The sequence below is a fragment of the Protopterus annectens genome, chromosome 2.part1 (assembly GCF_019279795.1).
Source record: "Protopterus annectens isolate FY-2018-M chromosome 2.part1, PAN1.0, whole genome shotgun sequence".
Classification (NCBI taxonomy): Eukaryota; Metazoa; Chordata; order Ceratodontiformes; family Protopteridae; genus Protopterus; species Protopterus annectens.
Genome location: NC_056729.1, coordinates 1984877413 through 1984890602, shown reverse-complemented (window position 1 = coordinate 1984890602; position 13190 = coordinate 1984877413). Strand labels below are relative to the sequence as shown.

Here is a 13190-nt window from a genome sequence, read left to right as displayed (position 1 = left end):
AGGGGTGCTGTCTGGAGCCTTGAAATAGGTTTCAGTCACTGCACAGATATTGATATTCTCCATTTTAAGTAGTGCCTCAAGGGAGTGCATTTTGAGATTTAGACTTTTAGCATTGAGTAGCATTACCCTCAGTTTTTACTTGCCTGATGTTCTTTGTATTTCACTGTTGCAGTCATTACATTTGGGTTATCCTGCTGGCAGGTTGCCCTCAGTTGGCCTGAATTCCAAAGTCTTGGGTCCTGAGTCTTTTGCTGTCGCCTCCTCCCTGACGTCAGGTCATCAGGGGTATAAAAGATGCAGCCGACACCATTTTATTTAGTCTTTCTTGCCGCGCGGTGCCCGAAGCAGAAGCAGTTTGCAAGTGCCGGTCGTCCGACTCCTGAGATTTTTGTGTTCGAATTTCAGATCCGAATTCTTCATTAAAAGCTAAGTACCCCATTGGGGAAACATTTTTCTTGCTCCAGACCAATGTCAGAAAAAGTTAATAATTGTATTTCTTGTGGGAAGCAAATACCTCATAAGGACTTTCATTCTTACTGTATTCCTTGCCTAGGCCCTGACCACGACGTTGCTAGTTGTCGGTTTTATGCTAGATTTAACCAACACACTATTAAGCGTCAGTAAGATTTTGCATTAAGCTATTTTGGACGACTGACTTTAAAGACAAAGACTAAAACACCTTTAAAGGCAAAGAAACAAGTTCACCAGTCACAGGGACAGGCCTCCATGCCCAAAAAAACAGATGCTCAAAATGGCCGAAGACTTAATTACCTTGATCAGGGGTTCCCATCTCCCTCCTGATAAGAGGCCTAGGCAAGAGACAGACTATGAATCTTCAGATCAGGTTTCCATTTCTTCTGATTCCTCTACTGATCAGGAATATTCTCTTCCCCCCTAAGAGGATTCTGATGCTGAAGAATCAATTCCTTCAGCTTCTCCTCCTGAGGACTACTCTTTTTGAAGAAACCTTGCATACCATGAGGGAGCACTTCCACTGGGAGAGCCAAGATTTTTCAGAGTCTAAGAAAAGGCTCAGAGACTTCCTTTTACTACCTCAACACAGGCCTCTAGCTATATTCCACCCTTGTTGGACATTGTAGATGATTTGTTCTCGGAGTCTAGTCTGACCCTTGACTCTTTACCTCCAGCTCCTGTTAAGCCGGGCAGGTACTACAGGTTCCCTGACTCTCATAAATTCCTTTTCAAAAACCCTACTGCAGACCCAGAAACTATTTCTCAGTGTCCAAAAGGGGTCAAGGCTTCTACTGCAAAAAATCCTACCCCTACTGCAAAAAATCCTACCCCCTCTGACAGGGATTCTAGTGCTCTGGATAGATGGGGAAAAAAGATATAGACATCTGCTACTTTGGCTATAAGGGCCTTAAATTGCCAGTTTCATATGCTCAGATATCAGCAATATATCATGACACTGCATAAACAGAAAATGATGGCAAATTCTGAATGTGCAGAAAACAATGAATTGCAGGATTTATTGCATGCAGCTGAACAAGTTGGAAAGCATACTTTGCAATCTGGGTTGGATTCTCTGGAGGCCTCCTGCAGGGCCTCTGTTATGGGTTCTGTCATTAGGAGGCATGCTTGGTTAAAGGAACAAAATCTGCCTGACCATGTTAAAGCAAAATTATTAGATGCTCCTTTACAACATGATACCTTGTTTGCTGTTAAGGCAGAAGAGGTGTTAAAGAAAATGGAGGTGAAAGCTAAATCTATGCAAATGGTCAAGGATTTCTTACAGGTACAGCCACCTAGATTTAGCAAACACTGGCCTACAAATAATTGGTCCTTTTCAGTCTCAGACAGACCTCAAAGGGGCAGATCCAGGCGCCCTAGAGGCAGATCACAGCCGCAAAGATCCTACAGGTCTAAGCAGTGGAATGCTTCTACCTCCAAAGGTGGAGAGTACAAATCACAATCATACAGGAAACAGTCCCACTGACTTCCCCTGCCTGTGCCAAGCACTTATCTTCTGGCAGCACCCTTAGGGGGAAAACTAGCACTTTTTTCTCAAAATTGGCACATTATAACCCAGGACAAATGGGCTCTAGACATAGTGTCACAAGGCTACAGGTTTCATTTCCATACCCTGCCAAAGGCAAACGGTTGGCCAGACCTGCCAAAAAATCAACGTGGGCAGAGGCTCAAAAACAAGTCGCAGCTCTCATGGACATGAGAGCTATTCAACAAGTACCACAGCAAGAGCAGGGACAAGGATTTTACTCTGACTGTTCTTGGTACCCAGAAAGGACAAAGCATGGAGACCAATACTGGACCTATCTATTCTAAACACTTTCCTGAATATACCAAAATTCAAGATGTTGACCTTACAGCAGCTTCTGCCCATGCTGGGCAGCAAGGCTTGGCTTGTGACTTTAGACCTAAAAGAGGCATACCTGCATGTCCCAGTCAGGCAATCATGCAGAAGATACCTCAGATTCAAGGCTGGCTCAAAGCATTACCAATTCACTGCATTGCCCTTTGGCTTATCTACTGCGCCCAGGGTCTTCACAAAGTGCCTGGCACCAGTTATTGCTTACTGCAGACAAAGAGGAATAAAATACAGATATATCCTTACTTGGACGACTGCCTCATACAAACAGAGAACAAGGACATTCTACAACAGCATCTGACTTTTGTGATAAGACTTTTAACAGGCCTAGGGTATACAGTCAACAAAAAGAAATCAAAACTAGTACCCTCTCAAGAGATAATATTCCTGAGTGCAAGCTTAAATACAACTGCCCAGATGGCTTATCTCACTCCAGACAAACAAAAGCAACTGACTACCTATTTCAAGGAAATGGCAACAAAGGCCCAGTTATCTGCAAGAAAAATTCTGCAGGCTTTGGGCTTCATGGCATCCTGCATCTTACTAATTCCATATGCAAGACTATTTGGAAAATTCAATGGTACCTAAAAAGTGTCTGGACACAACATTGCCACAGCCTGGAAACAATGATTACTCTCATTCCCTGCCTGCAACAGGAATTTTGATGGTGGGCAAAGGCTTGTCACCAAAACAAGGGACAGCCATTCTCACTACCCCCAGCCAGGCAGAGCCTAACGACGGATGCATCAGATTATGCCTGGGGGGCATACATGGCAGGAAGAGGCATTCAGGGCACCTGGTCCACAAACCAAAAGCATCTACATATCAATCAAAAAGAGATGCTAGCTGTTCAAAATGCCCTGACAGCCTTCAAAGACCTACTTCATCCGGGACAACTACTGATAAAGACAGACAACACCACGGTCATGTGGTACATAAACAAGCAGGGGGGCACTCATTCTTACCCTCTGTGCAGACTAGCCATGGCTATATGGGACACAGCATTGACTTACCAAGTTCATCTGCAGGCACAATTCCTGCCAGGAGAGGAAAATACTCTGGCAGACAAACTAAGCAGAAACCTCATGGATCCCCACGAGTGGCATCTGGATCCACAAGTCTTCAGCATGATAACAATGAAATGGGGACGCCTGGACATAGATCTATTTGCCTCTCCTCAAAACAATCAACTAAAAATATTCTGCACAAGGACTTATCACAGACAAGCTTGGAAAGTGGACGCCTTATCTTTCAACTGGACAAACCTATCAGTATACCCCTTTCCTCCACTGCCTCTCCTCCCCAAGGTACTCCTAAAGGTCAGGCAAGAGAAACCAAAAATTATTCTGATTGCCCCAGACTGGCTACGCCAGTACTGGTATCCGATCTTAAGGAACTTATCCCAATGCCCAGCCTGGACCTTACCTCAAATGCCTCATCTACTGTCCCAGCAAAACAATCAGATTCTGCACAGCCAACTCAGGACCCTAAACCTGGCAGCATGGCGGATAATGTAGCCATACAAACCACACCTCTCAGTAAAGCTGTGATGGATGTCATTTTAGAATCCAAAAGGCCTAGTACTAGAAAATCCTATGCTGGGAAATGGAAGAGATTTTACGCTTGGAACCAAGCTCAAGGAACTGATACAGCTGTCCCAAATATTCCTCAGATTTTGCAAAATTTAACTGAGATGCTGGAAAAAGGCCTATCTTTTTCATCAATTAAAATCCATGCCTCTGCCATTTCGGCTGATTACAATACAGAGCCACCACTCTTTTCTCATCCTTTATTAAGGCAGTACCTCAGAGGAACCAAAAACTTAAGGCCTCCAAGGAGAACTCCAATACCTGCATGGGACCTCAATTATGTCTTGGAAAAACTCACCTTACCTCCTTTTGAGCCAGCTGCTACTGCAGACATAAAGTTCTTATCTTGGAAAACAGCTCTGCTCCTAGCAATAATGACGTGGAACCCTTTATCATTTTCTATCCAGACAGGGTCTCCCTGAGAACAAACCCTACATTTATGCCTAAGGTGGTATCCAGTGTAGCCCTTAACCAAACAATTAATTTGCCAACCTTTTATCCAAATCCGCAAAACAAGGGGGAGAAAATTCTGCATTCTTTGGATTTACACAGACAACTAAGATTCTACTTGGACAAAACTAAAGTTTTAAGAAAGACAGAGCAATTACTAGTGGCATATGCCACAGCATCACAAAGAATGGCTATCTCCAAGCAGACTATTTCAAAGTGGATAGGTCACTGCATTCGTTTCTGCTACTCACAGCATGGCAAACAAGTGCCTAAGGGCATTAGGCCACATTCAACCAGAGCTGCAGCCACTTCTGCAGTCTTTCTCAGGGGAGTACCAATCAAAGACATTTTGGAGGCTGCTACTTGGAGTTTATTGCATACCTTTACAAAACATTACAATCTGCCTCTTTACTCTAAATCCAGGGCAGGCTTTGCCACTGCAGTTCTGCAGGGCCTCATAGCCGCTCCTAATGCAGTTTAGCTCCAGCCCCCCAACAATAGCTTTGGGACTCAACTCAAATGTAATGACTGCAACAGTGAAACACGAAGAACATAGTACAGTTGTGTACACTTACCATAAATGTAGATGTTCGGGTGTATTCACTGTTGCAGTCCAGGTTACCCACCCACCATCCCCCTTATTTTTGCTGGAACTTATCTTTACTTCTCTAATCTATACAACCTAGGTGGTGTATTTGCTTATAGATGAAGATAAAGCTTATTTTGGTGCATGTATGTTTTACTTATATAATTTTAGCCTACCCTTTTGGGGGCACCTGACATCTGGGGCAAGAAAAACTTAGTAAAATGGCGTCTGCTGCATCTTTTATACACCTGACGACCTGACGTCAGGGAGGAGGCGACAGCAACTGACTCAGGACCCAAGACTTTGGAATTCAGGCCGACTGAGGCAACCTGCCAGCAGGATAACCCAAATGTAATGACTGCAACAGTGAATACACTCGAACATCTACATTTATGGTAAGTGTATACAACTGTATTTTCCTGTTACCGTGGAGAATTTGTCATTTGAACCTTGCCTAAAAAAGGCACTATAAGGGCTGCAAGAGCCTTAGCCAGTATCTGGAATCCCAGGGGTGACAGGTGCAGGCCATCTCTGGCAAAGCATCATGGTCTGTCGACCATGTCGTCCCAAGCAGACAGATACTGGATCCCCTTAGAATGACACCAGAAGCTTAGCCAATTGTTGAAGTCAGTCATTTTGTCCTTGTACTGCGGTATCATTCTGGGTGATGGCAGGATGCTCCTCAGGGCTATGGTCATACATGCCTGGGCTACAAGATCGGAGAGCTCTTCCATGTCTCTTTTCATGCAGTACAGGGAGGTACATCTCGGGTCATTCACACCAACATGGACAATGACAGAGTCATATTTGTATTTGTTGTGGAGTGCGTGGGTTATGTGGCAGATCCTGGCACCCAGTAGGCAGCTGACAGTAACCTTCTCCTTGTTTAGCCTGGTGAGTGGGACATCAGTGTTCCTGACTATAGAGTCACCTATGACTAGTGTGTTGGGTACATTGTTTTGCTTTATGGGCTGTGGTTGAGTGGCACACTGAGTCTGTGGGCTATGTGTCATTTGGGTTGTGTTTGGGGCGTGGTGGTTGCTTGCGTTTCTGCTTTGGAGGTCTCTGTTGCTTGAGCAGATTATTATTGAGAGCCTCCACGAATGTTTTTGTATTTCTATGTGTGGATTTTGGTATAATCCTCTTGACTGTCAAGTTCAGTCTTGGTTGGAGAGAGTTTTACCTCTAGTTTGGCTAGATAAGTGCATCTCTCGCAGGTTGTAGTGTTGGGTGGTAGGAGGAGAGGGTTGTTTGTGTACATGAGGAAATTGCCAAATTGTCCCAAGATGCCTAGATTCATCAGATAGACAGGAGAGAACACTGGGAGTTGACCCTTTGATATGCTTGAATAAAAAACTGTTTTCCTCTAGACAAGTGAGGAAAGTGAGTACAAGAGCTGTTATTCTCTAAACAAGTGAGGAAAGTAAGTACAAAAACAGTTTTCCTCTAGGTAATGGGGGAGGTTGAATGCTGTAGTAATTTGTAGCTTATTTAGTGCTTACAACAAGTTCTGAACAAGTGCTGAGCACGAACAAGCAAATTCAAGTGCCGTGTTTTAACTGTCACTGCTGCAAAGACATTATGACTAATAATGTTTTTATACACCCCATTACCGAGAAAACTTACACTCTTCATTGTTATGCTACATGCACCACTACACATGTGGTATATATTGCTACCTGCATTGCTTGTCCTTCGTTTTATGTTGATAAATGCAGCAACAGGTTCAGGGAATGGATTGTTGAGCACAAATCAGAAATATGAGGGCTATAATAATAAATGCATCAAGTAAACATATACTAGAGAGAAATGGGCATGATTTTAAATTTAGGGTGATAACAGTTGTTTATAAATCAAACTGGGGAGGAAATGTAGATAATAGGGTCTATGTTAAACAATCTTCTTTCTTTGTCTTTCGGCTTTTCCCGGTTAGGGGTCGCCACAGCGGAACTCCGGTCCACTAATGATTGGCAGTTGTTTTTTTATGGTGGCGAGTTGCCGGCCTGATGCCCAACCTTCAACGAAGGCACACCCATTCAACGCATGTCTTTCGAATGCCCACTCAACCGCGGGGAGCACATGCAGACTCCACACAGAAGGCACTCCCAACCCAAGCCGAGTATTGAACGGGAGATCCTCTTGCTGTGAGGCAACAATGCTACCGCTGCACCACCGCGGAAGTAATGGTCTATGTTAAACAATGAAAAGTGTAAATATTGAATGCTCGGATGAGCGAAAACGCAGGTAAGCGTCCTAGATATTTTGAGATTGCGGTACAGTGAGGATCGGAAAATATGTCCTTTCCTCACTGTAGTGCGATCTCGGAGTTGGAATATATTTTTAAGGGGGGCGCAGCCCCCCTTAATAGTGATTTTGATTATATGCATTTTCGCTCATCTGAGTGTTCGATATGTACACTTTTCATTGTTTTAACATAGATCCAGGTAATGCATTGGAAATTGGTGAATATGGTTGGATTCTTAGACTGAGAGCAGATAATGACTCTGGTTCGAATAGCACTGTGCCTTTAAAACCCATCCTAATGAAACAGTTTTGTAGTTAATTATTTAAATGCTTAATTGTGCTATTAGTGTTTTTATTGGTTGGCTGTGTTCAAATGACTTGCGCTTTTTTGTATAAAGGGAGTTTTTAATATAACTGGATGTATTAACACTGAAGAAGGGATTATCCCAAAAGCTTTGCTTTTTGTTTTTTATTAAACTGTTTGACGTTCGAAGTTGGGAGTTTTTTTTTATTTGTACTGAGTTCTCTAACAGTCGTTTACTGCTGTTGAACCTTTTTTGAACTGTAAGAGGAATCATGCCATAATTCTCAAGCTACAAATTAGCACTCTATTTAATTTCAAATGGGGACCACACCCTTGGAGCCATCCCAGAATGCTTCAACACTTGACTGTAGTGGACCTGTATGAAAGGGAACCGACCATCTCTGTCTCCAGTGGCATCACAGAACAGGGACAGATGTAATTGCATTTGCCCATTGTGAAAGGGCACATTTGCTGGTGATCATCTAGCTCTAAAAGAACTGGAGATTAAGATTGCTGATGTCCATTTTTATTTGGCATGAGTCATTATCACATACACTAGGAGAAGAGAACATCATCACAGTGGGGGACATCCAGAAGCTCTGGACGTCAGATCAGAAAGTGAATGTTCACTTTTGGATAATTCCCATGTGTAAGGAATTATATTGCATCAGTGATCTTACTCAAACATTAGTAGTTGAAGTGAGTATACTCGCACAACTGTACTTTCCTTGTGTATGACCTTTTTATTTTGTTATGGGATCAAAGATAAGACATTTTGAAATGATATGTTTTCATTGGTGCTGCTATGATGTAGTTTCCTAAATTTATTTCCTTTTATTTTACAGAGCATGAAAGGAAAAAGTAAAAGCAGTCATGATTTGCTGAAGGATGATCCAAGGTTAAGCTCTATTCCGGTTGTTGAAAGGTATGTATAAAGGGTAGTATGTGTATAGCAAATTTATTGGAACTTTTATACTATAATTAAGTGATCTAGCCAGTTCTGAAATTAGGTTAATTTTTAGGCTGATACTGGTCAACCTCAAGATATGTTCCTTTTACAGCTTCCTGTCTGCACATTTTGTGTTATTGTAATAACTGTCATCTAAGCACTTTCAGAAAGACAGCTGGCTGATGAAGATGGTTTTATATTTTTACATGTCAAAGAATCTGTGGACTTCCTTATTTCATCTGGGAATCCTCCATGGAGTTTACAGATAAATATTTTGAACCAAAACATATAAAATCACAACTTGTACGTAGTCTCCAGCTTTCTCTGTTCTGTGTTTACTTATTTATCATACAGAACATGCATATAATCAAATGTAGGAGTAAACTTTAACATTTTAATAGTAATTATCACTATGAACCATATATGTAAATGTATTCTTAACTCATTTGCTAAGAATACATTTACATATATGGTTCATAGTGATAATTATTATTAAAATGTGCAAGTTTACTCCTACATTTGATTCTTAACTCATTTGCTAACTGCGGTGGTGGTGCTGCGGTAGCGTTGTCGCCTCACAGTTAGACGTTGCATGTTCGATTCTCAGTTAGAGCGTCTTCTGTGTGTCGACATGTGTGAATGGGCGTTCCTTTGTTGAAGGTTGTGCGTTAGGCCCGGCAAGCCAGCACGTAAAAATCTACTGCCAATCATTAGCGGACCCGGAGTTCCGCTGTGGCGACCCCTAACCAGGAAAAGCCGAAAGACAGTTATTCTTAACTCATTTGCTGGGAGGCACAGTGTATTAATTTTTACAGTTTCATTCATATGCTCAAAGCTAAACAGAGGGCAAAAAAAGCCATACTGGTGAATCTTTAATTTGCTTTCTCAGGTTCACTCTTTTAAATTATTACTAGAGTTCATCTATAGGTGGTGGTTACCATAAATCCATCCCTGTTGATTTCACTGAATTTCCATTATCCACCTGCCCCCGCTATCTCTACATTTATAGCCGTCAAGCCACTCCTACTCTACACTGAACCACTGACATCAGGCCCCTCCTTTCCCCCAACTTACTATCTCCCATTAGCTAATTATTCCAGCTTATCTTTCCTGTATTAACACACACCCCCACCTCAGCACTTTCAATACACTATACCTCTCTCTATCAATCACACTAATACACCCTCTCATATTATTAACCAACCTTGCTATATTGTCACACAACCATGCATATCTTCCCTCTTAAGCCACTACTCCTATAATTTTTCTTCCATTCTCCCTCTGTTATTTCTTTCACCTCACTTACCTCCCAGACTTCACTTACTCTCCACCCTACCATATTACCTCTACCCTACCCAAACAATAACCCCACTATTCGGGCTACTTTTCTCCTTACCTATACCAACCCAACAACTCTTTCCTTTTTAACAGATTCTTGTGACCTCTAAAATCACCTCCACCCCTCAATTTCTCCTTTCCTCCTTCTTCCCTACCCAACTTCTAGAGATCCTAAGGAACTTCTACCCTTCGTACTAGATCTAATCCACATCCTCCAATCTGGTGATATTCACCCTAGTCTTGGACCTCCTGCCTATCTCAACACAAACTGCTCTCTAACGCCTCTATCCTCTCCCAACAAGTCTCTCCTTTTCGCTGCTATTAACACTCAAAGCCTCTGTAACAAACTGCCCTACTTCCATGCTTGGCTGTCCCACAACCACCCTGACAATCTATCTATTTCTGAAACCTGGCTCAAGCCTCACCTGAAAGATTGCGAAATCCCCCCCCCCCCCCCCCCCAACTACAGAATCATAAGAAATGACAGAACCCATAGGAAAGGAGGTGGAGTAGCCCTACTTTTTTTCCTCCTCCCTAAGAGTTACACTCTACACTAACCCCGTACCTCAGTTTTCTACAGCCAAAATAACCTTGGCCTTCCTAAAGATTAACAATCACAAAAACATAGTGATAGCTGCCCTATACATTCCACCAGGTAACAATATTCCTACACTAAGATATTCTTTCTTGGTTCTCATCTAATGTTAGTAACAAAACAGTTATCTTAGGAGACCTTAACATCAACAGGTCTTCTATCCACTCATGAATGAAGAACTCAACGCCTCGCCAGTACAGAATGCCCGGCCAAACCACAAATCGATAAAACACCAGAGGCCAGCATGTGCAGCAAATAAATCTTTTATAGAAAAATAGCTATAAATAAGGCATGAAATGCCACAAAGCATTAGTAATCCGTTCAAACCGGTTTCGGCTATTCAGCCTTCTTCAGTGAAAAAAGCATTTGTCATGCAGAAAATCTCATGAATATTTATACATACCACCAACCAATGGAGAAATGGTATAGTCCAACCCTTAGGCTGGTAATACAATACTATTGTATATTGGTATATAACCATAGAAATCATCATCAGAAAACTGTAAACGTTTAACAAAATATAAAACAATATTGAAAATAGCATGTGTTATAAGTACTATACAGAGACCATAAACCACAAAGATAGTAGTATATGACTAATATACATAAAAAGTGATAAACAAAAATGTCAATAGACTTCCAATAAAATACTATACTGGGGACATGCTGTAAAAAACATGAAAACCCCATTGACATGAAAATGAGTATAATATGATACTTTTAACAAAAGATCCATAAAAATCGGATTATAGTACATAATAATCCTCTACATGATAAAGGAATATTGTCAACAGTATATTGCGTATTAGGACATGCTGTGGGCAAGTTACAAAGTATCCAGTGTCATAAGTGGTGTGATTATAGTAACTTATGTAAATATCCTAGTATATTCAGGGTACACTATATCAATGTTCTTAATATGTATCTGCTATAAATGATAGTGTTGGATGTGGGATTAATAAACTAAATAGAAGCCCCAAAACTTGGAAGTGGGCTGATATATAGAGCCTTTCAGTAACAAATATTAATCACCTAAGCTGGCAATAATGTGTTTATAAACACTAAATAAAAAAGAGTTCTGTAATATGTAGTTAGACAATGTAGCCTATAACAATTTAGGAATATACAACATAGACTATGTCATATCTTTTGATTGGATTAATGATTAATAAACCAATATGATCCATGTCATGGGAAAATGTCAGTAGAATAATTGAAAATTCTTCCCAATCGTACCACATCTGTAAGATGGTTGCAACATTTACAATGAATCCCAATTATAAATGGTCATTAAGGCCAGGGGGAAAAAGAGCCCCAAGGTGAATGATCTAATATTTTTCTTTGTGGTTCAATATGCTGTGCCACCCTTGTTGGTTACTCCTGTCTCCGGTAATTTTGTCTATAATCATGAACATAAATTTTGCATTATTGTGTTTGAGTGTATGTCGATAAAGAGCATTTGTCTCTTTTTTATTCCTGATATCACTTTTATGTTCCCCCATCCTGACTCTGAGTGAACGGGATGTCTGTCCTACATAGAATGCTGAGCATTGGCATGTCGCCAAATATATAACCCAACTACTACTGCAATTTCCAAAGACTCTCAGATCATACACTGTGCTTGTATTTGCACTACTAAATTGTTTTAATTTACTTACTTGATTGCAGGATGTACAGTGGCCACATGGAAAAGTTCCCAAAAGTTGGTCTCCAGACATAGTCATCTGTTTATAGATGGCACACCCACTTTCTTTATGCTTGTAATGTGAGAACAAGGCTCTTAGAGTTTTGCCTTGTCTGTAGGAAAACTGACATTTGGGGCCCAAAACCATTCTTAGTTGGTCATTGGCTAGTAATATGTTCCAATTGGCATCAAGAATGTTTCTAATAACTCTATGGTTCCTGCCATATGTAGTGACAAACCTTACTGATGATTTCTATGGTTATTTACCAATATACAATAGTACTGTATTACCAGCCTAAGGGTTGGACTATACCATTTCTCCATTGGTTGGTGGTATGTATAAATATTTATGAGATTTTCTGCAAGACAAATCCTTTTTTCACTGAAGAAGGCTGAATAGCCAAAACCGGTTTGAACGGATTACTAATGCTTTGTGGCATTTCATGCCTTATTTATAGCTATTTTTCAATAAAAGATTTATTTGCTGCACATGCTGGCCTCTTCTATCCACTCAACCACCACCATCCACAGTATAAACCTATAGTTTTTTTTCTCAATTAATTAACTCTCCCACCTGTCCCACTAAAGTTAACTCTTCAGGCACTATCCTACACTGGATGTTAGCTTCCCATCCCAACATCTCTGATAATGGAACCCTGCCCGATTCCCTTAGCGATCACCTGCCTGCATTTGCACTTCACTCTCCTTCCTTCCTACACCTACAACATAACTATATCTCAACCCGTACCCTTACAAATTTCAACCCTCAATCCTTCTCCGAATGCTTAAAACAAATGAACTGGAACCCTCTGAAAACATTTCCTCTTGTTGACGCTGTTTCTTACTTCAGTTCTTCCTTCATTAACATACTAAACAGTTTTGCTCCCCCTAGAACTAAGAGTCAAATCCAAAGTGGCCTCATGGCTCTCCAAAGATACCATAACCATCATGTACATCCATGATAAATCGTAGAAACTCCACCAAAAATTTAAAATGACAAACTCCCCTTAGCGACTGTAAATTACTTCGAAATTTAGTTAAAAAACATATTGCCTCTGACAGTAAATCCTATTACTCTAAGCTACAAAACCGTCACAAAACCAA

The 13190-nt window shown here is 41.1% G+C and overlaps 1 protein-coding gene across 1 annotated transcript in view; it reads left to right on the top strand.

Moving 5' to 3' along the window:
- Positions 1 to 13190, top strand: part of CWC27 (CWC27 spliceosome associated cyclophilin) — a 1911839-nt gene that overhangs the window by 483099 nt on the left and 1415550 nt on the right. The window contains exon 8 of the mRNA XM_044063365.1: positions 8366 to 8445. Within this exon, the coding sequence (XP_043919300.1) occupies positions 8366 to 8445 (80 nt within the window). The remainder of the gene's footprint in view (positions 1 to 8365; positions 8446 to 13190) is intronic.